The sequence below is a fragment of the Planococcus citri genome, chromosome 5 (assembly GCF_950023065.1).
Source record: "Planococcus citri chromosome 5, ihPlaCitr1.1, whole genome shotgun sequence".
Lineage (NCBI taxonomy): Eukaryota > Metazoa > Arthropoda > Insecta > Hemiptera > Pseudococcidae > Planococcus > Planococcus citri.
The window spans coordinates 37,104,076-37,130,504 of record NC_088681.1 but is presented as its reverse complement, the minus strand read 5'-3'; the positions used below and the strand labels follow the sequence as shown (position 1 = coordinate 37,130,504).

Genomic DNA, 26,429 nt, shown 5'->3' with positions numbered 1-26,429 from the left:
AAATATGTAGACGATTGAAAATTTTATTGATATTTTTATGAAGTACATATAAAGTACCTACCTACCCTAAATCGAATTAGGCATAATTAGGCAGGTTAGTAGGTACGAAAATTTTAATATGAATTTTCAATTTTTCTTACCCCCTTTCAAATTTTTACCAAACAGTTTCTGCTGAAAAATAACGGTAGGTAGCTCATCTTATGAACCGAAGGGTGTAGAATTCAGTAATATATTCACAAACTCATTTCGATGGAAATTATGAAAATTTGATTCTCCGAATGTATATTTTATGTTTTTTTATTTTTGTTTTTCAATGACCCGCCTGAGCAGATGAATATAGATTGGATACTGCGATTGGCTCGCGAGATGACACTCTATATGTAGAATGACGCGTTTCTAGGAGAACTTCGAGTTTAATTTCACCCCTTTTGATTTTACAATTCGTTTAGTCTGTTCTGATGCTGGTTCTTCATTGGTCAACGTCATTCCATCGTTGTTCGTAAATGATCCAAATGTGTCCTTAAACTGTTTATCAAAATCACATTAGATTTAGAACCATAAAACAAAGACGAAAAAAAATCAAAAATTCGAGTACCGGTATACTTGAATCGAAAATATATATGTACCTGTCGTGAGGATAAACATTGTTGGGGAGCATTTGGAAAAGTTACCACAGTAGCGCAGTAATATCTTTTGTTTGCGGACTTATCAATATATGGTCCTGGATAAGCGTAATAAGTTGTATTTGGACCGAGACCTTCTCCTACAAACCATTTGGTAACTGTGTTAAGGTTGGATTCAGCAACTGTTTGTGATTGTAATTTTTTCAATGCTTTTTCATTTGATTCGAATTTCTTGTTTTCTTCCCGACACTAGAAAGTATACATATAGATATAGGCTCTGTTTATCGATTGGACAGGTATCCACTAGAAAGTTACAAGAAGCAAGAACACTTACAATTCCTACAAGAAAATTCAACATTGCTAGCCCATCTTCTTTATCCAAGGCTTTTTCGAATGAATCATACTTATCGTTCATGAAGATCAATACGGGTTGTAAGGGATAGCTTTAAAAATAATTCCCAATTTATACGAGTGAATAATTATAGGAAATTGGTAATGAATAAAAAATTCAAGGATGAGCTGGTCAGTTTTCTATCAACACATGATAAAAAAAAATCAAATAATTTGACAGATTGATATTTACTTTTCTCCATCGACTATTGTGGCAGCAGATTCATTCGTGTCATCAGTCCAAAAGAATATTATTTCTTTCAATAAATATCTATCGTTTTTGAAGACACCTCCTTCGACACGACTGTCTTTGATTGGTTCCGCAAGTGTTGCTTTAACTACAGAGAATCAGTTTTCAAGGATTTCGTTCAACAGAGCCGTATTTAAAACTCAAAAACAAACTTACCTAATTCATTCGTTTTTTTAATTTCCACTTTCTGGTCTAGTATGATAGTTATGATAATTTGGGTTAAATTAAAATGATCAACAGAATTTGTACTATTAACGTTCATTGGAAATTTCTTATCATCCTTTGTATAGGGGATATTAAAAAAGTCTTCTGAAAACATCACATCGTATGCTTAGGTATTGAGATGAAACGAATCAATAAAGAATTACCACCTCAGAAAAGTTTTTGAATATCATCACTTACCTGCCTCAGATTCTAAAAGGACGAATTCAATTATCGTGCAGCATAAAAATATAATATGCCACGAAACCTCCATACTTGTGCAAGTAAGCGCCTATTATAAAAAGTATAAGAATCACTACAGAACTCTATAGAATTCCAACTAAAATTTAACCATATCACAAATTTTATCCGGAAATGGAACAACTACAAGAATCTACTGTAGGTATGCGATGTCGTAATAAAATATCCGCGAAATGTTCTACTTACTCGAAAGCTTATGTCAGAAAGCATGAATTTGAGTTAGGTTAGGTTAGTAGGGATTTGCTTGAAAACGTAGGTACCTACGTATTTAACTTACCCCAAAATCTTGTCAGGTAAGTTTTTTTATGTCGCTAGCGATAAAAAATGATTCATGAGTAGTTGAAAAAAGAATTTATTTTCTTAAATTTTCCATTTGCGAACACGAGTCAATTAAGCGTGTTACCAGGATGATTATGGTACCTTCTTGCTTATATGCTCAGATAGGAAAGTATTTTCTATGCGTATTTTTTTGCGAAAAAAGAAACGGAGTGATAAATTAAATTTAGTTCTATGAGAAAACGTAAAACTGCATAATATCCGTGTCCGCAGTGTCTTGTCCTTGGATTTATCATTTTTTTGGTTCTAAGCATGTGTCGAATTCTATTTACCCACAATACATATAGCTCGGAAAGGTATCCTGTTTACCTCGTTGAAAAACTTTATCATCGGTAATTATGATATTGTCTGGTTGAAAAACGTGCTTGTGTAGCACAGTAGGTAAAGGTATACCTAAACTATTCCTACGTAGGTAAGTACGTATTCATTGATAAGTAAGCAGGCTGTATATCTTTTTTCCTGTCCACATTCACAAAACTTTCGGTAAGGCTAGTGATGTTAAAATGCTCAAATTTTCTTTTGCATGCACAAAAATTGAGAGTTTTCCCAAAAATTTGAGAATAATCTCGCATTTTTGCGTATAATTTTAAACTAGACTAGTACCTTGGTGTGTCATGTGTCATAAATACACCCCACCAAATTGCAGACCCTGATTCCGCTCTTTTCTATCACCAAAGAAGAATTAACAGCTAATGTACTACATACTCGAAAGATTAAAAATGGAATATAAACCCTCCAATTTGTTTTATTCAATTGCCGGCTGAAATATTCAACGTTCGATTTTGGGAAAATTCTTGCAAATCGGCCTTTGAGCTTAAATTTCAAAAATATTCACAGAGTATCTTTGAGGGACCAAAAAAGAACTTTACAGCTGAAAAAATGTCACCCAACCGTCCACCTTGCTTTTCCATGAGAAAAAAAACGTGTTTTTCACGCAAAAAATTCCAATTCTTCACCATGTTGACCAAGAATTTTTAAATCTTTGTGGTATACAGAGGGACCAGACGCCAATCCATGGAATTTTTTCAATTTTTTTGCACTGTTTTCTAACCAAAAAGCTCAAAAGAGCATTTCAAACTGCTGTTGGTCCGAAACTGCAAGCGGTGCAAGCTAGATTTTTTCGCCAACAGGTCGATCTTTAGCCATAGTATTTTTGGTATTTTTTTTTCAAATTTTTCAAAGTGATGGGTCAAGGTCAAAAATCCAAAAAACTATTTTTTTGAGTTTTTTTTTTCGCTTGAATACTTATAATATTACCTACTTTCTTTTCAAATATTTCACATAAATAGTACTATAAAAAAAGATTTAGGAATACAGTAGTGCCAAATTTTTGTCCATTTTGCCAATTCAAAAAAAAACAAACAAAATGAAACGTTTTCGGCTATTTTCCTCGATTTTTTCGCATGGTAGCGGGGTATGGAGGGCTGGGTGAAGTTTTTTCTGCTCTAAAATTCTTTTTTGGATTTGCTATTTTCGACCTTCCCTATTAATTACTGATGTAAATTTTCGAATTTTCAGATACTCTAGCTTTTTTCAAAAATATAGCTACACATTTTAAGTAGGGTTAAAACGAAATTCAGCACCACCTACAGACAAACTTGGATTCACTATCTTTGTGACCATTTTGATCAATTTAAGTACCTACATATTTTCATTTTTTAAAGTTTTTTTTTTTTTTTTTTGAAAATAATTACAGTCTTTTTTATTTTGAAATTTTTATAACACATTTACCGCAAAACATGAACGATGAATTTTTATTTCTTTCAAATATAGTCAACGGAGCAGCGTGAGAAAGACGGCAAACCTGAGCTCATAGGATTAAATTCGTTTGTCACCCTTTTTATAGCATTGGCGCCTACCTATCGATTCGTTCAGATCAGCACATATCAAATCAGATTTCGCTCACTACCCAGATTCAATTTTCTCCTAAGATTTCAAGTTTTATCAAACGCGAAATAAATTTGAATGAGACTGAAAGAAAACAGATGCCCATTGGTTTATTAAAATCATTAAATTTCACGCAAAATATTTAAAACCAACTTTAAGAAGCATTAAAATACATTGGCTATATGTATACGAATACATAATGTTTCAAACGAAATTTCAGAATTCATCGCATGAAACATTAGAACAGAACGTCGATATTCTTGATGCCTTGTAATTGCAAAATTGGTCGTCCTTTAACAGGAAATTGAGGCGATACCTTTGTTAAAGGGTGTCCTGCAGAATCTTTGAATGATCCAAAGGTATTTGCGTACTATTCGATGAAATCACATTTTAACATCATGAAAAAATATCGAAATGAAGGATGCAAGTATTCAAAAATACCTACCTGTTTTTTTGACATGCACATGTCAGGCAGATGATTTATAACAATGACTGGTATATTGTTATATTGCTTGCCTGTTTCATCAACATATGATCCCGGATATGCGTAATAAGTGGTGTCATAAGGGATAATTAAGGCAAACCATCCGATGGCAAATCCAAGTAAGGAGAATGTATATGATACAGCGTTTTGTACTTTTTTTAATGCGTATGCGAAAGGTATGTACAAATAGTTTGTAACTCCATCAGGGCACTGGAAAATGTATAATTTTAAAATACGAATTCATAATTTAGTAATACCTAAGGCCAAAAAAGCATAAAAGAAAGAAAATTACAGCATTTATCTGGAAAACAACTACCACTACGCCATCTGGTTTGCCTAACGCATCTTTGTAGGTTTTATATTTTTTGTTAAAAAACAGAGCTCTATCATTCAAAGGACACCTTGAAGAAACGAATTAAGTAATTAGCAACGTTACTTTACGTATCCAAATAGGTACCTACGAATAATTGCATTGAAAATTTGTCAAATACCCACCCTTGTCCATCAACAGTTGTCCCAGCAACTTCATTTGTATCGCTGGCCCAAAGAAAATGTTTGTCGTAGAATTGGTATTCATCCTCATCTCCAAGAACACCTCCAGTGACGTAAGAATGGGAGGCTGGACTAATTAGTCGAACTACGATAAATTAAAGTTCCAGTTGTATCTATTCTTTAATTGAATTTTTCTTCAAATCGTCTACAATTGACTTGTGAAATGTTGAATTACCAGATTCTCCATCATTGATGACTTTCACAATATCAAAAAATACTCCATGTATGGTGAATGGCGACGGTGTAGTAACTTTTTTAACCTTTGAGGTATTGATATTTATTGGGTCCGATGTGTCTTTTAGTGCCTTATAATCGCCCAGAAATGATTGAAAATTAACTGAAAACATCACGCCACATTATTGATAAGAAATTAGGTTGGTACTTAATCAAACAGATCAAGTATGTACTATACAAACTTGGTGAATTTTTAATCACTCACCTGATTCAGATTTCAGATAAACCGATGGTAGGTTACTAACACAACTGAATATACACAGAAAAAATATTTTGGAATAATTCATTTTCATTAACCAATGAGATTTATGATTTAAATACCCAATAAAATGAAAACTTCAGTAGGTAGTGAGTACTAGGTAGGTAATTGAAATAGTCAACAAGTGAACTTCACCATGAAATAACCTAGCTACCTAATGCGTAATCTACTAATGTGTTCACCCGTTGAATATTTTGCATTTTTTTGTAAAAGGTTGGACCTTCCGCCCCAAATTGTGTTATCCTAAAAATTAACATGTTTTCAAAACGCGCGATAACAATTTATGACGAAGTTGAAAGGGAATTTTCTAATTTTTTATCAACAAGTCATACTTACTTAAATGACATGTGGATACAATAACCACCATTACTTATTAACTAAGTATTTTAGTATACAGGGTGAGTCTGATCGGTCCGTTTCCAAAATACGAGTGAAATCGTTAAACACAATGCCTTACTTTTGGCGGAACCAATGATTTCGAATCATTTTCCGTGGAGATATTTTTTTCATTGAAAAGTTTTTGAAACAGAAAAAAATAATCAGTGTTTTCTCCATTTTTATCGTTACATCGCTCGTAACCTTCAGCTACATCCTACTAAAATATTTGGAATATTTTTTAGTTTTACCTTATCGTTGAACGAACGTAGGTGCCCTTCTTAACTTTTTGAGCAAAACAATTCCGAAATAGGCAGTAAGGTTGAAAATTCGGTCTACATATATTTTTTCCAAATAGGATTCAATTTTACTCTCATAATATAGCGATATCGAATCAAAAATTAAAATTTTGTATTCACTTCAGAGTTTTGTAATTTTGGAAAATTTTTGAGATGATTTCCAAACATTTGTGCCATGCTTTTGTTTGATCAATCTTGAATTCAGAACCGTTCACAGATTTAGAGAGAAATTTTCTGATTTCAAGTACACTAAAGTAGATAAGTACGATCCCATGAATTAGGAATACTTAATGAAGTTTAAAAACATTTTATTTTTACTGAAGTGTTTTTCAAATTCAAGGACCAATGGTTGATCCACCATGTATAATGAGTTAATGAGCAATAACAAACAATGTAATGAACAACTGAAAAGAAATAATTATATTTTTCTGACGTCATTGATCCCAGAACTTTGATAATTTTTAAGAATTTGGAAATATTTAGTCATATATCTAAGCCAGAAAAAGTATAAAGCAATGCCGATGAAACGCGGGTAGGTAGTCTTATGGGCCTGAAATTAGGTAGGTATACCTTACTTTAACATATTAAGTTGATTCTCAAACTTTTTTCCAAAGAAAATCCACGCCTACTTAATTTATGCCTACAGCCCTTGAAATTCAATGAGTTTGAAAAAATTCATTAAGTTGGCTAGGTAAGAACATTTATCAAATTTTCCAAGTCTAGCTCGTTTGTATAATTTAGAAAGTGTCCAAAATAGATTTTTGTAGGTATTCTGTATGATTGATTACCATATTTACCTTATCAAGAAATCGAAATCTTGTTCACATTATGTCTTTTCAGTTTTTTTTTTTCAAAGAGTTCACTTATTCGAATAAACCCAAGGAGGCAATAGAAATTTTGTGCATAATTTTCCTAAAATTAGTCGTGTCATATCCGAATAAAAAGTTGTCAGTTCACTCAAATTTCAAAAAAATATTTCAAAAAAGAAGTAAAAATTTAAACGTTTTCAAAAAGTTTAAAATTCTTATCAATATTATTTTGCAACGTGTAATTTACTTTTTGTTACAAAATACCGAATTCCGAAAATTGTTTACTCATTATTCACATCACTGTAGAGGGTACCTGGAGCGCGAGCGGTTTGAAATTGATAATTTTTTGTTGCGATTGTTTTGCTCAGAAGCACATTGTAAATATTTGTTCGCTATGACGTTGGAATTTTTTCTTAGTGAATTGCTAGGTAAAATACATGCAAGTGGCAAATCGACGATAACTAGTTACCTATAATGGAAAATTTTAAAACCATTCAAAGTTTTTCATTTTAAAATTGGTAAACTTACGTCAATTTTTTGTAGAACTAAACTTTGGCCTGAATACCTTGGTAGCACACTTGAAATCATGTTATTTTTTTTATTAAATAAAAGTGATCTTAATTATTCAGGGATGTACCTACCTAACATTTTGAAAAAAATAATACATTTTCAGAAATGTGTGAATAAAAATTTGCCCCTCCCTCCCTCCCCACACGATGCGAAATTACCTCCACCAGGATGAAATTTCATCATTTCGAACTAATTTCGATTTTTTTGTCATTTTTAAATTAGGTGCCCCAAAACATTGAAATTGATCCAGGCCCAGACAGAAATGGGTAAATTTGGTTCTAAGCTATACATATACGTAGGTCTAGGTACCGTCAAGTTTGGTAGAATTCCTTCACTCATAAGTCATAATTCATCAAGGTGAAGGACTATTGTTGATAAAACAGCTCATAATATTTTGTGTTTAAAATAATGATTGAGGTGCCCTTCAATAATTTACCAGAAATATGAATTCTAGCCTTATCACTCAAAAATAAATAAGTTGGTAAGTTGTTACGCATAGGCACCACAGAAAAATGAATAAAACAAGGACCAAGTAAAAGAATGCTCATTAGTTTAATTTAATGTTATTATATGAAGAAAATAAATCTTTAAAAATAGGTACCTAACACACTGCTTCCCAAAATCGAAATCATATACAGCTGCACATTTATTACGGTCGAACAATATTCAAAAACAATCCTCCTGCTTTTAAAATTGGACGCCCATTACTAGAATGTGGTGATTTTATTCTAGTTAAAGGTTGTCCTGAGGAATCCTTGAATGATCCATATGTTTCTTTGAACTATTGATCGAAATTATATTTTGATAATTATCAATAAGAAATAATGATCGTAGTGAAAGTAACGAATATACTCGTAGGTATACGCCAGCTTGAATAAATAGGTTTAGTTACCTGATTTTCACTAAAACACATCTCTAACGGTATATTAGGTATAAGAATAACTGGTACACCGTCAGACCTTTGACCGGTAATGTCATCGATGTATGTACCCGGATAAATATAAGTAGGAAGAGTTGGAGGGATAATCGAAGCAAACCATGCAATGACATCACCCAGAATGGTTTTTGGCCTTGATCCTTCCTTCCGCGCTTTTTGCAATATCCGTGAATAAGTAATTTCAAATAATAAGTTTGGAGTCGGGCACTGGAAACACATCGTGTATGTATATCAGTTAGGTAAACTTGGATAAGAGCCTGGATTCGATGTCATAAAATAATATTGAAAAATTACAATTTTGAAGAGGAAAAGTAATTTCACCAAGCCATCAGTTTTATTTTGTGCATTTTCAAACGAGCCGTATTTCTCATTGTAGAACATGCCTTCAATATTCATAGGGTAACTATAAGAATTAAAAAAAAAAATTATAAAACAGCTTTTCTCAATGAATTGAACATTTAGGTAAGATACTTAGGTATATGATCAAGTTGACAATGTGTAGGTACCTTTCTCCATCAACCATTGTGCCAGCATTTCCAGTCGTATCGTTGGTCCAAAGTTGTACCGTTTTTTTGTATAGATATTTATTCGTACCAAAAACCCCTCCAGTGAGATAAGAATCACCAGTTGGTAGTTTTTTTATTACTGATACGTCAACTAGAATGAATAAATTTTTATGATGTACATCAGATAAATATCTGGCCTACTTTCGATGACACTGCGACACATCAATTTATTTTAAGTAAAGCTATCTTGGCAGAGATTTATGTAGATACGGATTTTGATAAAAAAATTCAAGACATAGGTCATATTGAACAAATGATCTGATATTTTGCATCAATTCATCAGCATTGAAAATTGAGATAAATTTGATGTTTTTGAATAGGTACCTAACCTATGTACCTGATTCTCCGTTATTCACGACCTCCACCGGCTCAGTAGCTTTTCCATTTAAAATAAATGGTAATAATGTGTCAACTGTTTTAGCTGATGAAGTGTCCAATATTATCGGATCTGGATTATCCTCTGACATGGGATATTTATTCAGAAATAAGCGGGAATCGCCTGCAAATATAGATATCAAATATTACATTCTTTCTTAAAAAAAAAAAAAGTGAACTATGGAGATTATGTACAATAAGGTAAATGTAGCAAATTTTGTGTCACTTGCCTGATTTAGATTTCGAATAATCCAACGGTACATCGAAATTACCAGCGGCGCAGCTTACTACGCACAGTAACAATATTCCGAGAAAACGCATCTCTGTAGAATGAGTCACATAGAAATCAACGCTACCTAGCTTACTTGGAATTGCTGGCAAATTGAACTTCGCAATAAAAGAAATAATTGAGCTGGTATAGCTAGAATAAATAGTTAGATAGGTACCCGGTAAACACACCGAACGCGAATCGCCGGCGGAAATCGCGGTCGCGAAAATCGCGTTCGATTCGCCGGCGAATAGAAGGCAGAAATCGCAGTGAAAAAAATGAAAAATCTCGTTGCAAAAATCGTAGGCGTATCGCGGGCGAATAGACGGCGGAAATCGCAGTGAAAAAAATGAAAAAACTCGTTGCGAAAATCGTAGGCGTATCGCCGGCGGATTCAGCAGTGATATTTTCAACGCGATACTCGCGTTCTATCCGCCGGCGAATCGAACGCGACAATCGCGCTGAAAAAATTTGAAAAAAACACTGCTGAATCCGCCGGCGATACGCCTACGAATTTCGCAACGATCTTTTTCATTTTTTTCAGCGCGATTTCCGCGGTCTATTCGTCGGCGAATAGAAGGCGAATTTAGTAGAGTTCTTTTACAATATTTTTCATGCGATTTTCGCATTTGTTTCGCGTTCAATCGAGTGAGCATTCAGATGTTCTTACGCAAGCATGCAATAACGAGCAGAATGTTGTGTTTTTTTTTATCTTTTCGTTCGTGTTTATTTCAAATTGGTTTTCTGGTGTTGAATTTTGATTAATTTTTTTGGAGTGATAACGAACAATTTTTTTTCGTGGTGTGTACATAGAATAAATTTTTCGGCGATAAGTCAGATTGGAATTTTTTTGTGATTATTTCTAATGAATTTTTTTTTAGCAATTTTTGACACTTTTTTGTGATTTTTAAAATAAATTTTTCACTGTATTGATTCAAATTTAATTTTTTTATTCAGCTTGGAATTTTTCATGGTGATTTTGAACTGTTTTTTAGTGATGAATTCTGATAAATTTTTGATGATTTCAAATGGATTTTGTATGGTGACTTAGAATAATTATTCTAAATCTCCATAATTCAATTTTTGTGTTTTTGGTTATTTTAATAAATTACAATTGATGTTGTTGCATTCTTGTGTGAAGTGATTTACCCAAGTATAGGTACTTCATCGTTTTTTCTTTTGTTATTTCCTAGTTTGTCTTCCTACATCAGAATCAGAAAGCATTCTTCACTTAATTTACTCGTTATTTATTTTGTTTTCTTGATTTTTAATTATGTAAACAAGTAAATTACTCGTAAAATTAATTGAAGAATACGTTCTGATTCTAATGTGGGAGAAGAAACTAGGAAAAAACCAAAGCAAAACATCATTGCGATTATCGCCTTCGAATCGCCTTCGAATCGCGTTCTGATATCGCTGCGATTTCCGCCGACGAATCGCCTTCGAATCGCGTTCTATTTCAACAGCGATATCGCTGCGATTCCCGCCGGCGTATCGCCTTCGGATTCCGCTGCGGAAAAAGCGGACATTTTCTCCGGCGATTCGACCGCGATTCCCGCCGGCGATACGCCGGCTGCCAATACGATGATCGCCTTCTATTCGCTGGCGTATCGCGTACTATGTGTTTACCGGGTACCTATCGGTTGGTGGAATATGTATTTTCATACATTTTCCTCAACATCGTGACATTTTTTTGAAATACGATAAAAGTTACTCAATTTTTGGCCAGTTTTGAACGCGAATTAATAAACAACTTTATCAAAAAGTGGAATGATAAAGTACATGTTTGAATTTAAAATTTGTACTTTATACCATAAGGTAGCCGGGGTGACTTTTATAGTTTTTTTTCGTTTTACTGTAAAAAATTTCTAAGAATCCTGGGAGGGATATGATTACACGGCAAGTTTTGATGAATACTTTGGATTCGTACGAAAATGGTGGCAATCGATTCAAGGGACCTAATATTGCCGAAAATTCATACCGGGGAAAATTAATATCGCGAAATTCATCCTGTGAAAATTAATATTGCCGAAAATTCATACTGGGGAAAATAAGAATTTACAAAGACAACGCCAGCAGGCTGCAAAATATTGTTTTAAGTTATGATGAGGACATAAATGTTATTGAATATATTTGCGGCGTGGCGCATAATATTGCCTACTAAGGAACCTGTGTACCTAACCTAAAATTTTATTGATTTTACATTTTTGTGATATTTGTAATAAATGCTTGAGTTTTGTACTTAGCGTAGATATTCACTTCATTTACGAGTAGAATATAAAAGCTACAAATAAGTCTTGTATGTCTTGATACCGGGTTCGTAGGTATTAATTTCGCGATATTAATTTTCGGCAATATTAATTTTCACAGGATGAATTTCGCGGGATGAATTTCGCGGGATGAATTTCGCAGGATGAATTTTCGTAGAACCGTTTCCCGCTTGCTTACTAGTGACATCTACACAAGCACCTTGGAGCTAGCAGGGTAGTTTAGAGACCCTGAGCTCCTCAGTGTTGACCTCTATAGACGCTCAAACCAGTTTCAGCTTTTTGATTCTGCTAACAGATGGTATGCATGATCTGTTAGTTTGGCTAATAACTGGCAGTCCCTCAGTACTTGGCATGTAATGTTGATAATTGCACTTAAGATTTTTAATTAAATACACGCACGAAGGGAGGATGAAAAATATTCCTAAGGGGGTGAATATTTTTGCACTTTGTCAGATAGCTCTTGCGTCTAGTTTAACTACCTATTTCCAATGACACAGTCCATCTCACATTTGTACTCTCAACCTATTCACATGAAATAAATACATTGAAAGTAGAGTTATCGACTTGTATAATTGCATTAAAATATGTACAAACAACGTATACAATAACTCAGATAAATCAAGCCAAATACATCATAACTAGGGTGATTCAATGGTCATAGAATTGAGCTTTTAGGACAATCCTTATACCACACAGGTGGCAGGTAACTTAGTAGACAAGTTAGACTTGCTAATACTTCTAAATGCACATCTTGAAGGATAATGGTCTCTGGCACCATTAATCTGATTGATTTAATCAACTCCAACAATAATTAGTTGTGAATGGTTACCTAAAATCAGATAAATAAGGGGGAAACTCTACTAGTACTCAACCTCTTAAAACTGTACAATTTAACTGTCTCTCTATGTGACTACCTACCTCATACTAGGTCGGTTTGACAGCTCTGATTTACAATATGTTCACGTTTAACTTGGATATACTTACCTCAACTCCGGATAAATTGGGAAGTAGTCCTACGCATCCATTTCTCCACAATGACATAATGGGAAGAAACATTAATAAAAAATTACTTTAACCGATAAACAGAACGATAAATGATTTGAGCAGATCCCCCACCACCACCAACAATTCAAAAAACAGATAAGGTAGCCTACCTATACTCGTATATCTGTTTCACAAAATTTTCCAGTCCATTTCTCTGGAAGAGGTAGAAATGATTTTTAGCACGTGTTTGGTATTTATTGAACATCCTATTGACCATTGTAGGTAAATAGTTGGCCCAAAATTTCAACAGAGCCAATATTCAAAAGTGAATTTTTGACTAATTTGTAAGTCACAAAAATTTCAGTTACTACAGTCAAACCTGGATAAGTGGAATCGCAAGGGAAACGGATTTTTTTTCCACTTACATAGGTTTTCCACTAAAGTAGGTTTCACTTATAGAGGTTGAACAAATTGGAATTCCAGTTATGGAGGTTTTCGTTTCCCTACCACTTCCCCATCTAAACCTACGTTAAAGTCTTATATAAGTGGAATTTTATTCTGAGTAGCAGGACCTCTGGAACTGAAATGTTGCTTTCGTTTTACCTCTATAAGTGAAATTCCCCTCCTTCTTACCTCGTTAACTGGAACGAATTCCATTTCTGGAGGTGCTGTTATGATAAATGTTTCAGTTATAGAGGTAAGAAGGAAAAGAATTTCACTTATAGAGGTAAAACGAAAGCAACATTTCAGTTCCAGAAGTTCTGCTACTCAAAACAAAATTCCACTTACATAGGTTCTGTTTCCATTTAAAGAGGTGACTTTAACATGGGTTTACATAGGGAAGTGCTAGGGAAACGAATTTTATTCCACTTATAGAGGTTTTCCACTTACATGGGTTCCACTTATCCAAGTTTGACTGTACCTAAAAGCTGAATAAAAGCGGCATTACCTAATAAATAAAGCAAAGAGGAATAAGATGCTCTTAGTTTATTAAAATGATGACATTTTGTAGGCAGATAAGTACCTATTTACAACAGGATTAATTTTCAAAATAATTCCAATTTTTCATGTCACATACAAGTCTAGTACGTACATATGTACCTACTTCCTGGTTATGGAATTACAATATTTGCAACTCTTTCCGCTTTCAAAATTGGACGCCCATTGGTGGGATGTTGTGACTCCACATATGTCAAAGGTTGTCCTGAGGCATCCTTGAATGATCCTAATGTTTCTGCGTACTATTCAACAAAATCACATTTAAGTTATGAAAATACATCAGAACGGAGTCAAAAAATAAGACATTCACATAATTACCAAGTAGGTAAGTCTAGGTAGGTACCTGATTTTCACTCATACTCATTTCTATAGGTATATGGGGTATAAGGATAACTGGTACATTATCAATTTCTTGGCCAGTGGCGTCATCCTTGAATGATCCTGGATAAACGTAGTAAATAGCATTTGGAGGAATAATCGCAGAAGACCACGCGATGGCATTGCCTAAAAAAGTATACGCCTTGGATCCAGCCTTCATCACTTCTCTGAGTACTGGTGAATACGTTTCAAACACCACATTCGGAAGTGGACTCTGGATAAGAAAGTGTTGATAGAGTATTCGTTAAGATTTAGACTATAAAGATAAAGACTTCTTACGAGTATTCCATTGATGAGTCGTAAGTTATAAAAACAAAAATCAATTAAGTATACTTACAGTGTTGATTAGAAAAATAACTTTCACAAAACAATCGGGTAGATTAAGCGCGAGTGCAATTTCGTAAGTTATACATTTCTTATTATAAAAAATCGCCGTATCATCAAAAGGGTAACTGTAAATTTAAAATGTAATACAAACTGAAACAATTGTACTTTATGAATCAAATTTCTACCTTCTACCAGTGCTGAAATTAGTTAAAAATTTGATATCAATCTACCTTTGCCCATCAATGGTTGTGCCAGCATTTCCTTTCGTATCGTTGGTCCAAAGATATATCTTTTTTTTGAAAAAGTATACATCTGTTCCAAGAACACCTCCAGTAACATAAGAATCGGTGATTGGTTGATCGAGAATCACTTCAACTGAAACGGATACCCACCGGTAATTATTAATGCAAGATCATTATTTCTACGTAAGTCGGTGACTATATAGCCACTCGATAAAAAATTTACTACCTAATTAAAAAAATTTCAGATGGAACTACATTTAAAAAATGGCCTGATTTTTACCACAAATTAATTATGAAAAACATAATAGAATTATTTGGATTATGCAAGCGTGATTTCTTTTCGAAATTTCTTTGTTGAGGTTTGAAAAATGCATTCAGTGAAAATTGAAATAGGCTACAAATATAAACCTACCAGATTTCCCATTATTATGGACTTCCACTGGTTCAAATATTCTTCCATGTATAGTAAATGGTATTAACGTCTCGACTGTTTGAGCCTCTTTAGTATTGAGATTTATCGGATCTGGATTTTTCTCCTCTGACATTGGATACTTATTCAAAAATAAGCGAGATTTTCCTTAAAAAATATCAAATTACACTTCAGTAGGTATGTAGAGAAACACAAAGCCATGAAATTAGGTAGGTACACAAACAGAGGCGGACTGGCCTTTAATGAAGGTAAGCTGGCGAACGCCATGAGCCCCAAGAAACCAAAGGGCCTTCTGGGTCATGTTTAAACCTAAAAGATATACTATTTCCACTTTCTCCAAACGGAAATTTTCGTAAAAAATTTTCAGCCCCCCCCCCCTTCACAAAAAACAGCTCTAGTTTTGCTTCATTCAGGTTGACCAATTTTTGCGAAATTGAATAAAAATACCAAAATAAAAATTGAAATCACTTGCCTAATTTAGACTTCAAACTATTGATGAATGGTAAGTTTCCAACAGCAACGCCGCTTAATACGCACATCAAAAATATTTTGGCAAGATACATTTTTGTGCACCTAGTTAGTTATTGGTATTTTAAATTCACCACTGAATGGAAATTTTCACGGATTGAACTTCACGTGGAAAATAACGGTATAAGGTACCTAACCTGTCAAAAATTTTTGGTGTGATATTTTTACGCATTTCCCCGAAAATAGTGACATTTTTTTTGAAACACGATAAAAATTAAATATGTAATAGCTTGTTTTGAAAGCGAATAAATGCGCGTGTTTTTTTTTATCAACGAGTCATATGATAAAGTGCATACTGCACTTGAATTTGAACTTATGTGCAATGTTTCTTCGTTTATTAAGTAGTAGCACGTAAGAATCAAAACAAAAAAAAAAGCAAAAATCTGCAAACGTTTTTGATTAGAACTGTTCTTTTTAAGTTACATTCCAGTCCAAAAAATTGTCCCCTACTCCATCCCTCTCCCTCAAAAAATTCTTAAATCACAGAAAACTAAACCAAGCCCGTACCTCACTACCTCGTGAAAAAAATCATCATAATCAAAAAAGTTACGTAGAATTGAATTTAAAATCGTCAATGTGTTATTAGATGCGGTTTGACCTTTGAAATCCTAAAAAAAAAAAAAAAAAAAAAAAAAACGAAGGCATCCGCAACAATGTTTGAGAGCAATCGCCTTTCAGCAGTGACATAGGCAACTCATTTCAAGTTTATGTAGGTACCTATTCGAATTTCAGAGGCCATTTCAATGTGTGCCTAGCTATGTCATTGAAGGAGCTGAGCTACATTCACATGAACAAACTCAATTCAGCAAAGTTTTGATTTAATAATTGTCAATTTCAAACTTCAAAGTAGTCAGTTTGCTTTAAAAAGACCCAAGAACAGGAGAAATCTCATGAAGGTGAATCATTTTTTTGGGAGGGGGGCTGAAAAATGGAGAAAAAAACATAACACCGGGTTCAAAATTTTATTGAAATACCTATTAAGAACTAAAACAAATTTTTTGATATTTTGAGTTCTAAATCACCAACCTAGATAACCAGAGCAAAAAAAATTGAAGAACTGAATAAAATTAAAACATTGACCAATAAAATAATAGGTAATACTAATTTCATTTTTCAGTATGTTTTAGGCATGATGTAATTTAAGGAGTGTTTAAATTCAGTATTCCTCTTGCTCGCACAACTGGCATTTTTTGGGGAAACTGAGATTCTGTATTGGTTAATGGTTGTCCGGAAGAATTTTTAAATGATCCAAAGGTCTCTTTAAACTGTTCATCAAAATCATGTTAATGTTGTTGAAAAATTTAATATGTACATTATACATAAAGGAAGCGAATTAAATTGATAATTTTGATTAAAAAACGTAAAAATATCCAAACTGAAAATATATGTATGGTAGGTACCTGATGAGGGGTTAAACACATTCCAAGGGCATGTGGGAAAATTATAACAGTAGCACTGTAGTATCTTTTATTCTGTGTTTTATTGAAGTATGATCCTGGATAACTGTAATAACTGTCGATAGGAAGGATTAAACTAATAGCAGCAAACCATTCAATCGCCGTGCCCAGAGTTGTGTAGGCAATTGATCCAGCTTTTTGAACTTGTTTTAGTATCGGTGCGTAGTTTTCAAACAGTAAATTTGGAATGGAGCACTGAAACATGTCATGAATTTACTGAACGTCTGTCTACTTATCTAATCTTCTCATCGACTATTTAAAAATTGTCAATGAAATTACAATTCCGATACGGAAATCGACTTCTACCAATCCATCTCGATGATTCAAGGCGTTCTCAAATGAACCATATTTTTTGTTGAAAAAGATGGCTATGTTTTCCAAAGGATACCTGTTAAATACACCAATTTACAAGGATGTTATGGATACAGTAAGCACCTCCCTATTCTTGGAATGAGCTCGAAGATGAGCTTATTGAGCTTTTTAGAAAAAAAAAATCTACTCATATGTTGTACTTACTTACCCTATTCCGTCAACTGTTGTTGCAGCAGTTCCTTCCATATCGTCAGTCCAAAGATATTTTATTTCTTCGAACAGGTAAATGTCATCCCCAAGAACACCGCCCGTGACGCCAGAAGTGGTAAATGGTTCTTGAAGTACTACTTTAACTGTATAAGAGATGGATTTTTTTAAACTGTCGTTTGATGTAGTTTTTTTATTTTAAAAGTAAACTTGCCTATATTTCCGTTATTTTGCACTTTAACATTGTCTGAGAAACTTGCATGCAAACTGAACGGCTTCAAACCACCAAGACCAACATTTGTAGCACTTTCGCTCTTGATATTTATTGGGTCGTTAGTTTGCTTCGATGTTATTGGAAATCTACCCAAGAATAATTGAGAAGCGTCTGAGAGGAGAGAAAATTAATCAATTAGATTACCTACCTATCCAGTTTAGCAAATTGTTTCATCACTTGCCTGGATTATCTGGATGAAATCTCAGACGAGCCAATGTTAATTCGCCACAACATGATAAGCACAATAAAAAATATATTTTGGGGAAGTACATCCTTAGATTGGTAACACTTTAGAATCAGCGTTTCCCTTGAATTGCTCACAAATTCAACTTCATAATGAAAAAATAATAAATGACAATGAGAAAGAATTTTTTGGTAAAATGTTTTCAAGCGTTACCCTCAAAATTGTGAAATTATTTTTGAAACGCGATAAAAATTAATTTATAGCCAGTTTAAAAAGCGAATGAAAAATGTTTATCAGCAAGTCAAGTGCATATGGTTGAGTGAAATTACATACATTATAATTAGGTATATAGGAAGGTTGCCTGCCTACATATATGTGCAAGCAGACCATTTCTGGAGCCATTTCAAGAGAAGTCGGTGTCATGAGAGAACAGAAAATTCTCAAGTTCAAGATTTGAGGTTTATTCTGGTTTATAACTATTTGTTCAAATTAGCGCATGCTCAGAGCTTTGAATATGGGTTATTTCGATTTGATCAGATATGATCTTTCCCTCCTGGGTCGTGACTGCCAAGTTTGAAATTATTTGAGATTGGGCCAAACACTTGATTTTATTTAAGGATACCTATCACGATTATTTCACCAACCCTCATTAAAAGATTACATCAAAAATAATTTTTTGAAAATCCACTAAAATAGGATTAATGATTAGGCTATAAAGAAGCAAAGATTTAAGGATCTGGTTTAGATATTAAAATATGTTTCATGTTATGTTGCAAAATTAAGATAAACTATATCTACTTCAGGAATACTTTTTGCTTGTATTGAGATCAATACTTAATAAGTAGGTAGGTAGCAGGTCTACTCAGCACTCATACCTACTCCTTCAAGGAGTCGTAATACGGATTACTCCTCTTGACTGTATAACCAGCCTATCAACAGGAAATCGGGACTGCGTTTTGGTTAATGGCAGTCCAGAACAATTTTCGAATGATCCAAATTAACGAAGCAAGTCTATGCATTTAAACTGAGTTGGTAAGTATAGGGGTATATGTAGGTGATACCATTGCTTATTAGTAAATATAAGTGCAATAAAGAATGAAAAAAAAAACTAGAAATATATATTTTTTTAAATTCGCAAACTATCATTTGATGAAATTTACATTGAGCTGAAAACTAGATAGGTAGGTAGGTGTGTAGATCTAGATCCATACAAAGTGCCGTTTTGATTGAATGAAATGATGACAGGATCGCCCAATAGACACTCATGAATGTTTCTTATGGATAATTATAATTTGATACTCCTATTGCCTGCACGATAGGCATTTTTGCAGGAAACTGCGATGCTGTATTAGTGAGCGGTTGACCTGCGGCATTTTTGAATGATCCAAACGTCCGTTTGAACTTTTAATCAAAATCAAATGTACCAGTTAACAGGAGAATAATGATAAGGTACAAATCCATCTAGGTACTTCAATGTGTACCTAGGTATGTATCTAATTCAATAACCCATTCTAGGAAGTAGGAAGATATTAAGAGGTCCATTTCATTCCTACTTGTATTAATATGTAAATGAAATGAAACCATAATATTTGAGAGTGATCATAGCCAGTTAGCCACAAATTAATTCGAAATAATGGCTATTTTGAAATCATTGATGTGTTTTTTGGTCTTCGTCTCAAGTACTTATGCTTAAGTTATAGTAAAGTATACCTATTTATTCGAGTTCATACATATGTACCTACCTGTTTTTTTGATATGCATAATGGAGGGTCATACGTAATAATTATGACAGTAGCGCAATAATATATTTTTCCGGTGTTCTCATCCCGGTATGACCCTGGATATGCATAGTAAATCGTATTTCTTGAAATAACTCCATCTCCAGCTAAAAACTGGATTGCTTTTTGCAGTGTGGTTTTTGCAAATGAACCAGCTTGTCGTATTCGTTTTAATTTTTTGACAAATTTTTTATAGTATAGATTCGGTTTTGAGCACTGAAAGAATGCAACAAAAATTTCTATCAGAAGCATGTAATTTCGTCACTGACTTGAGAAATTGTGACAAGGCTTACGACTTCGATGGGGAATATAACTTCGGCCAGACCATCTCGATAATTCAAGGCATTTTTAAATGTGCCATATTTCTGGTTAAAAAATATCCCCATATCTTCCAAGGGGAATCTGCAAAATAAATTCAACATGAAATGAAAAGAGGTACTTTTCCTCCATGATCGATGCCTTCAAAATGGAATGAATCTGCGAATTTTAGGTTCACCCTTTTCCATCGATTGTTGTTGCAGCCGTTCCTTTTGTATTGTTGGTCCAGTAATATTTAATTTTTTTGAGCTGATATCTATCATTTCCTAAAACTCCTCCGGTGACACTAGTTTTGGTACTTGGTTGGTTCAGGATCACTTTAACTACACGCGATGAATTATTTTTTAAGATCTACGATCAACCTATTGCATAGGTACTTAGGTGATGTTTGAATAAATATGAATTAAGTAGGTAGGTATATTAAGAATTAACTAACCTAATTTTCCAGTATTAATTACTTTCACTCTGGTATTTATGTATCCATGAATTGTAAGTGTGCTATTGCTCAGATTGTCAAATTTTTTAATGTTCTTCGTATTAATGTTTATGGGATCCGGTGTTTTCTTTGGAATTGGATATTTACCCAGAAATAATTGGGAATTATCTTATACATAGAACAAACCAGCTCATTGAGAAAACACATATTAATCAAATTAGATGTGTAGGTATTTGAATACCTACTTATTTTAAAACGTAAGTACATATCCCGGTAAACACATAGTACGCGATACGCCAGCGAATAGAAGGCGATCATCGTATTGGCAGCCGGCGTATCGCCGGCGGGAATCGCGTTCGAATCGCCGGCGAAAATGTCCGCTTTTTCCGCAGCGAAATCCGAAGGCGATACGCCGGCGGGAATCGCAGCGATATCGCTGTTGAAATAGAACGCGATTCGAAGGCGATTCCAAGGCGATAATCGCAATGATGTTTTGCTTTGGTTTTTTCCTAGTTTTTTCTCCCACATTAGAATCAGAACGTATTCTTCAATTAATTTTACGAGTAATTTACTTGTTTACATAATTAAAAATCAAGAAAACAAAATAAATAACGAGTAAATTAAGTGAAGAATGCTTTCTGATTCTGATGTAGGAAGACAAACTAGGAAATAACAAAAGAAAAAACGATGAAGTACCTATACTTGGGTAAATCACTTCACACAAGAATGCAACAACATCAATTGTAATTTATTAAAATAACCAAAAACACAAAAATTGAATTATGGAGATTTAGAATAATATATTCTAAGTCACCATACAAAATCCATTTGAAATCATCAAAAATTTATCAGAATTCATCACTAAAAAACAGTTCAAAATCACCATGAAAAATTCCAAGCTGAATAAAAAAAATTAAATTTGAATCAATACAGTGAAAAATTTATTTTAAAAATCACAAAAAAGTGTCAAAAATTGCTAAAAAAAAAATTCATTAGAAATAATCACAAAAAAATTCCAATCTGACTCATCGCCAAAAAATTTATTCTATGTACACACCACGAAAAAAAATTGTTCGTTATCACTCCAAAAAAATTAATCAAAATTCAACACCAGAAAACCAATTTGAAATAAACACGAACGAAAAGATAAAAAAACACAACATTCTGCTCGTTATTGCATGCTTGCGTAAGAACATCTGAATGCTCACTCGATTGAACGCGAAACAAATGCGAAAATCGCATGAAAAATATTGTAAAAGAACTCTACTAAATTCGCCTTCTATTCGCCGACGAATAGACCGCGGAAATCGCGCTGAAAAAAATGAAAAAGATCGTTGCGAAATTCGTAGGCGTATCGCCGGCGGATTCAGCAGTGTTTTTTTCAAATTTTTTCAGCGCGATTGTCGCGTTCGATTCGCCGGCAGATAGAACGCGAGTATCGCGTTGAAAATATCACTGCTGAATCCGCCGGCGATACGCCTACGATTTTCGCAACGAGTTTTTTCATTTTTTTCACTGCGATTTCCGCCGTCTATTCGCCCGCGATACGCCTACGATTTTTGCAACGAGATTTTTCATTTTTTTCACTGCGATTTCTGCCTTCTATTCGCCGGCGAATCGAACGCGATTTTCGCGACCGCGATTTCCGCCGGCGATTCGCGTTCGGCGTGTTTACCGGGTATATTACCTGATTTAGACTTCGAATAAGCTGATGGAAGATTACTGGCCCCAATCAATACACATAATTGTAGAAAAAATACACTTGGAAAATGCATTTCAGTATTTATTATGGTACGAGTATCTCCCAATTTTTATGAAATTTTACCAAAATTATTTAAAAATAGAGCTTTTGCTATTAAAAAATAACATTTGTGCTCCATTCAGTTGAATACATCAAACACTTTCTTTTGTGAATATTTTTGCTGAATTGTAAAAACAATGTAGACAGCCCCTCTTCAAATCATATAGGTACATACTGCAAAAGAAAATGAACCTATCTGTACCGTTTTGAAAAACATGACAGGTTTTATAAGATGTGATAAAAAATTATTTATGACCAGCTGAAACAAAAATTTTCCATCTATATTTGTTTGATATTTTACGTGGAAAATCACATGATACTTGAAGCCCAGCACGCCTACCACGATTTAGTTTGAATTTTTACACAGGGTGTTCCAACTATACGTGATATACTGATATTGTTGTGAACTTCCGGTCATATTTGAGATAGTCGAGTAGGTATTTGACCTTTTTTAAAAACATGAAAAATTCGTCATCGCAGTTTTTAAAAGGATTCGCGACAAAGAACAGAAAAAAAATGTTCGTTGTTTTATTTTGTTTGTTCCGTCGCAGTGTTTTTTTTTGTTCCGTTTCCATAACATTTAAACCTCCAATTCATCACCTCAACTTCTTCTTCAAAAATATCTCAATTCAGAAAATAATTCAATGCTCATTTATAAATACATAGTTTTGTCCACCACCAGCTAATCCAAATATTCAGGATGAGAACTGGTAGAGCCTTTTTAGAATAGGTAGGTACTAGGTACCTACTTATTTGTACATATGTATTATTTTCAAGCAGTGGAATATTTCAAAACAACTTTGTAGAGTGGAGGAGCTGGGGTAATGTGGAGTAAAGTCAACTTCAGAGAAGCGTACCTATCTCGGTACCTAGTTAATTTTAAAACAAAAATTGCAGAATTTATTGAGAAAAAAACACTTGACTGCTTACTTTTATTATTGATTTTTTCCTTGTATTTGTAAGACCGAGAGCCCTTCACGTTCTGTGTCGAGGCTCGATTCCAAAGCAATGACTCGAAAGATAGGACACCTTGGGTACTTTTCAAAAATTATCTATTACAGCAAACAAATTTTAATATTGTAAAAAAAACTGAACCTAGAACAGCTGAATACAGGGCATTTGCCTTTGGACATTGCCCTTGAAATTATCTCTTTCAAATATCCATAAAATTTCATCAAGATAGATATGTACAGAAGGTTAACGCCGTAATTTTTGAGTAGATAGTGTACCTATACCTAACTATCGAAAAGTTCAGTTTAGATAAGTAAGTTACAATCGGAAATACAAAATGATGTGCGATAGAAGACAACCCACTCAAAAATGTTTGACATTTTCAAACTTCAAAACTTCCAACTTTGTCTTTAAAGGGGAAAAAAAGTAAGGCGAGAAGTCTATATTTTCTCGCAAAAATTATTAACAGCTTATATATGAGGTTTAGAACTTACATATAAAAATTTGTTAGTACCTACATATTGTAAGAACACAAAACATGCTGAGTGTAGACAGCAAGGCATAGGTAGGTACCAACTGTTGTTAAATGGTGAAAGGTTTATGTTTCCGGTTACAGGTAGGTACATACTTAAGTACCTATCTATAAATTATTCAATGTGAATGAAAATTTTGCCATTCAAAGAATAATATTTTCATTAAGTTTATAGTAAACTACAAAATATGCAGAATGTACATACAACTCTAGAATAGGTTCTCTAAATCTAGACATGAAAATTGAAAACTACTTTTATGAAGCCAAATTTCCAATACTGAATTTTATTTTTCGAATTTTGATGAATTTGTTTGAAAATTTATAGGTAACCTACCTATGGCATATTTTCCATGAAAAGATCGACAGGAGTTGAAATTGAGGTAAAAAGATGATGATTAGTCTATGTGTTCTATTTTGGCCTCCTCATCTACCGAATCGATTGTTGGCGGTTTTGAGTCATTTTGGAACTTTTATCAGATTTGTTTTACCTGTTTTCCATTAAATATCTAATAGCACTAATAACTTTATTCAACCAGGACAGTGGAAACTTCTTACGGTGTATTATAATTCAACACTCCTCTTGATTGCACGATTGGCATTCTTGCAGGAAATTGTGATGCTTTATTAGTCAATGGCCGCCCTGCTGCATTTTTCAGCGATCCGAATGTCCCTTCAAACTTTAAACCAAAATCAGATTGAAACATGAAAAATAATAAATGATATTTTGTTAGGTACATTTCGATGTCTTTATAGTTTAAAATTACATTCAGAAGAGAACAGCGAGGTTTTCACAGTCGCTGTGTCCCACTTGACTGGAAGCCTCCGCCGCGCTGCACTTGTATTTATGTAGGAATCTATTCAACTTAAAAATATTACATGCTTACCTGTTTCTTCGATATACACAGTGGAGGATCATACATGATAACTATGACGGTTGCGCAGTAATATCTTTTGCCTGTATTTTCATTCAAATATGACCCTGGATATGCGTAATAAACTGTGTCTTTCGGGATAACCGCATCCCCTGCTAAAAACATGATTGGTGTTTGAAGAATAGTTTTTGCAGATGAACGAGCTCGTCGTATTCGTCTTAATACTCGACCAAATTTGTCGTAGCGTGGGTTTGGTTTTGAGCAGTAAAAATATAATTTTCTGTCAAATAATGACGATGATCCCATCACTGATGGCATTAAAATAGTAATGCGACTTACGACTTCGATAGGAAATATAACTTTAGCCAAACCATCTCGTTTTTTTAAAGCGTTTCTAAATGTACCGTATTTTAGGTTATAAAAAATCCCCATGTCTTCCAAAGGAAACCTAGACGGAAAATCGACATAAATAAAACAATGGCGTTCCATGTTGTAAGTACCTACTTATCCATTGAATGGAATGAATTTAGTGAATTAGCAGTTCACCCTTTTCCATTTAGTGTTATCGCAGAAGATCCTTTGGTGTTATTTGTCCAGTTATATTTAATTTTTTTCAACATATATATATCGTGTCCCAAGACACCTCCAGTCACACTGGTTTTGGTACTTGGTTGGTCGAGAATCACTTTAACTAGGTGCAAAAAATTATTTGCTGAAGTTTACCCATTTACATTACCTACCTATTGAATTTTTCTTTACACATAGTAATAAAAAGATGAGCAAGTAAGAAATACATACACGTAAAATCTGTATTAACTTACCCAATTTTCCAGTATTAATTACTTTAACTTTGGTGTTTATGTATCCATGAATCGTTAATATAGTTTCGCTCATATTGTTAAATCTAGGAAGATGGTTTGTATTGATATTTATCGGATCCGGCGTTCTTTTAGGAATCGGATATTTGCCCAAAAATAATTGAGAATTATCTGGTAACAAATCAACTCGTGAGGAAATTCAGATCAGATGTAGGTACCTATCTGTTCTAGGTAGACTTTTATTACCTGATTTAGATGTTGGGTAAACAAAAGGCACATTACTGACGCCAATTATTAATACACACAGCTGAAGAATAAATGCGTTTGAAAAATGCATTTCATCAATTTTTTTAAAAAAACACTTCAATTGGTATAGGTACCCCTAACAATAAGTATGTATTAAACTAGTAACATTCGTATACTAAGTGTTCACTTAATTGATGCATTCATTTTAAAGTAAAATGTTTTTGTTGAAACAACGTAGATAGGTATCGCTGTTTGAAAAAATAAAATAAAATAACGATATTTTGTTTGTAAAAACGTGACAGGTTCCATAAAATGCGATAAAAAAAACAAATTATTATGATTAGAAAGTCGAATTTGCTGCATTTTCGGTTCGTACCAAGAAAATTTTCCAATAAACCATGCACGTTTT

The 26,429-nt window shown here is 33.6% G+C and overlaps 6 protein-coding genes across 7 annotated transcripts; all 6 read right to left on the bottom strand.

Annotated features, from left to right (window-relative positions):
* Positions 1-265: 265 nt before the first annotated feature.
* LOC135849097 (carbonic anhydrase 2-like) lies at positions 266-1,979 on the bottom strand. 2 transcript variants are annotated; one of them, XM_065369296.1, is made up of 6 exons: positions 1,666-1,979; positions 1,420-1,572; positions 1,207-1,351; positions 958-1,066; positions 627-872; positions 266-525 (listed from the first exon to the last, which is right to left on the bottom strand). In XM_065369296.1, the coding sequence occupies exons 1-6, from the start codon at positions 1,736-1,738 to the stop codon at positions 397-399; spliced, it is 855 nt and encodes a 284-aa protein (XP_065225368.1). In that variant the 5' UTR covers positions 1,739-1,979; the 3' UTR covers positions 266-396. The 2 variants fall into 2 exon arrangements, with proteins under 2 accessions (XP_065225368.1, XP_065225369.1); XM_065369297.1 differs by having other exon boundaries at positions 1,420-1,569.
* A 2,054-nt stretch (positions 1,980-4,033) lies between these two features.
* LOC135848049 (carbonic anhydrase 7-like) lies at positions 4,034-5,668 on the bottom strand. Its single transcript, XM_065367822.1, has 6 exons — positions 5,424-5,668; positions 5,160-5,321; positions 4,928-5,069; positions 4,725-4,833; positions 4,394-4,642; positions 4,034-4,318 (listed from the first exon to the last, which is right to left on the bottom strand). Exons 1-6 carry the CDS (start codon positions 5,509-5,511, stop codon positions 4,187-4,189), a joined length of 882 nt encoding a protein of 293 aa, XP_065223894.1. The 5' UTR covers positions 5,512-5,668; the 3' UTR covers positions 4,034-4,186.
* Positions 5,669-8,066: 2,398 nt separating this feature from the next.
* LOC135848262 (uncharacterized) lies at positions 8,067-10,192 on the bottom strand. Its single transcript, XM_065368136.1, has 6 exons — positions 9,639-10,192; positions 9,371-9,532; positions 8,974-9,124; positions 8,762-8,870; positions 8,423-8,674; positions 8,067-8,311 (listed from the first exon to the last, which is right to left on the bottom strand). Exons 1-6 carry the CDS (start codon positions 9,727-9,729, stop codon positions 8,180-8,182), a joined length of 897 nt encoding a protein of 298 aa, XP_065224208.1. The 5' UTR covers positions 9,730-10,192; the 3' UTR covers positions 8,067-8,179.
* A 3,710-nt stretch (positions 10,193-13,902) lies between these two features.
* On the bottom strand, positions 13,903-16,013 carry LOC135847821 (carbonic anhydrase 7-like). The gene is made up of 6 exons (XM_065367540.1): positions 15,779-16,013; positions 15,289-15,453; positions 14,865-15,009; positions 14,645-14,759; positions 14,273-14,521; positions 13,903-14,171 (listed from the first exon to the last, which is right to left on the bottom strand). The coding sequence occupies exons 1-6, from the start codon at positions 15,867-15,869 to the stop codon at positions 14,043-14,045; spliced, it is 894 nt and encodes a 297-aa protein (XP_065223612.1). The 5' UTR covers positions 15,870-16,013; the 3' UTR covers positions 13,903-14,042.
* A 769-nt stretch (positions 16,014-16,782) lies between these two features.
* LOC135848071 (carbonic anhydrase 2-like) lies at positions 16,783-18,448 on the bottom strand. The gene is made up of 6 exons (XM_065367845.1): positions 18,266-18,448; positions 18,025-18,195; positions 17,812-17,956; positions 17,571-17,679; positions 17,235-17,486; positions 16,783-17,099 (listed from the first exon to the last, which is right to left on the bottom strand). The coding sequence occupies exons 1-6, from the start codon at positions 18,354-18,356 to the stop codon at positions 16,974-16,976; spliced, it is 894 nt and encodes a 297-aa protein (XP_065223917.1). The 5' UTR covers positions 18,357-18,448; the 3' UTR covers positions 16,783-16,973.
* A 911-nt stretch (positions 18,449-19,359) lies between these two features.
* Positions 19,360-25,771, bottom strand: LOC135846872 (carbonic anhydrase 2-like). The gene is made up of 8 exons (XM_065366219.1): positions 25,503-25,771; positions 24,969-25,404; positions 22,488-24,761; positions 20,801-20,968; positions 20,543-20,687; positions 20,340-20,448; positions 20,011-20,262; positions 19,360-19,669 (listed from the first exon to the last, which is right to left on the bottom strand). The coding sequence occupies exons 3-8, from the start codon at positions 22,573-22,575 to the stop codon at positions 19,544-19,546; spliced, it is 888 nt and encodes a 295-aa protein (XP_065222291.1). The 5' UTR covers positions 22,576-24,761; positions 24,969-25,404; positions 25,503-25,771; the 3' UTR covers positions 19,360-19,543.
* Between the last annotated feature and the right edge of the window lie 658 nt (positions 25,772-26,429).

What these genes read in the sequence shown, in the direction of transcription:
- LOC135848049 (XM_065367822.1), bottom strand. Translation starts at nt 5,511, where the DNA reads ATGAAAATGAATTATTCCAAAATATTTTTTCTGTGTATATTCAGTTGT. An exon ending in CATCAATGATGGAGAATCTG is followed by an intron (nt 5,070 to 5,159) that starts GTAATTCAACAT and finishes AATTTATCGTAG; the next exon opens with TTCGACTAATTAGTCCAGCC. An exon ending in TTGTTTTCCAGATAAATGCT is followed by an intron (nt 4,643 to 4,724) that starts GTAATTTTCTTT and finishes TACATTTTCCAG; the next exon opens with TGCCCTGATGGAGTTACAAA.
- LOC135847821 (XM_065367540.1), bottom strand. Translation starts at nt 15,869, where the DNA reads ATGTATCTTGCCAAAATATTTTTGATGTGCGTATTAAGCGGCGTTGCT. An exon ending in TTATTTTTCTAATCAACACT is followed by an intron (nt 14,522 to 14,644) that starts GTAAGTATACTT and finishes TTTCTTATCCAG; the next exon opens with AGTCCACTTCCGAATGTGGT. An exon ending in TGAGTATGAGTGAAAATCAG is followed by an intron (nt 14,172 to 14,272) that starts GTACCTACCTAG and finishes TTTGTTGAATAG; the next exon opens with TACGCAGAAACATTAGGATC.
- LOC135849097 (XM_065369296.1), bottom strand. Translation starts at nt 1,738, where the DNA reads ATGGAGGTTTCGTGGCATATTATATTTTTATGCTGCACGATAATTGAA. An exon ending in TAAAAAAACGAATGAATTAG is followed by an intron (nt 1,352 to 1,419) that starts GTAAGTTTGTTT and finishes GATTCTCTGTAG; the next exon opens with TTAAAGCAACACTTGCGGAA. An exon ending in ACAATAGTCGATGGAGAAAA is followed by an intron (nt 1,067 to 1,206) that starts GTAAATATCAAT and finishes TTATTTTTAAAG; the next exon opens with CTATCCCTTACAACCCGTAT.
- LOC135848262 (XM_065368136.1), bottom strand. Translation starts at nt 9,729, where the DNA reads ATGCGTTTTCTCGGAATATTGTTACTGTGCGTAGTAAGCTGCGCCGCT. An exon ending in ACAATGGTTGATGGAGAAAG is followed by an intron (nt 8,871 to 8,973) that starts GTACCTACACAT and finishes TAATTCTTATAG; the next exon opens with TTACCCTATGAATATTGAAG. An exon ending in TGTGTTTTAGTGAAAATCAG is followed by an intron (nt 8,312 to 8,422) that starts GTAACTAAACCT and finishes TTCGATCAATAG; the next exon opens with TTCAAAGAAACATATGGATC.
- LOC135846872 (XM_065366219.1), bottom strand. Translation starts at nt 22,575, where the DNA reads ATGCATTTTCCAAGTGTATTTTTTCTACAATTATGTGTATTGATTGGG. An exon ending in ACAACAATCGATGGAAAAGG is followed by an intron (nt 20,449 to 20,542) that starts GTGAACCTAAAA and finishes TTTATTTTGCAG; the next exon opens with ATTCCCCTTGGAAGATATGG. An exon ending in TTATATTCCCCATCGAAGTC is followed by an intron (nt 20,263 to 20,339) that starts GTAAGCCTTGTC and finishes GCATTCTTTCAG; the next exon opens with TGCTCAAAACCGAATCTATA.
- LOC135848071 (XM_065367845.1), bottom strand. Translation starts at nt 18,356, where the DNA reads ATGTACTTCCCCAAAATATATTTTTTATTGTGCTTATCATGTTGTGGC. An exon ending in ACAACAGTTGACGGAATAGG is followed by an intron (nt 17,680 to 17,811) that starts GTAAGTAAGTAC and finishes TGTATTTAACAG; the next exon opens with GTATCCTTTGGAAAACATAG. An exon ending in TGTGTTTAACCCCTCATCAG is followed by an intron (nt 17,100 to 17,234) that starts GTACCTACCATA and finishes TTTGATGAACAG; the next exon opens with TTTAAAGAGACCTTTGGATC.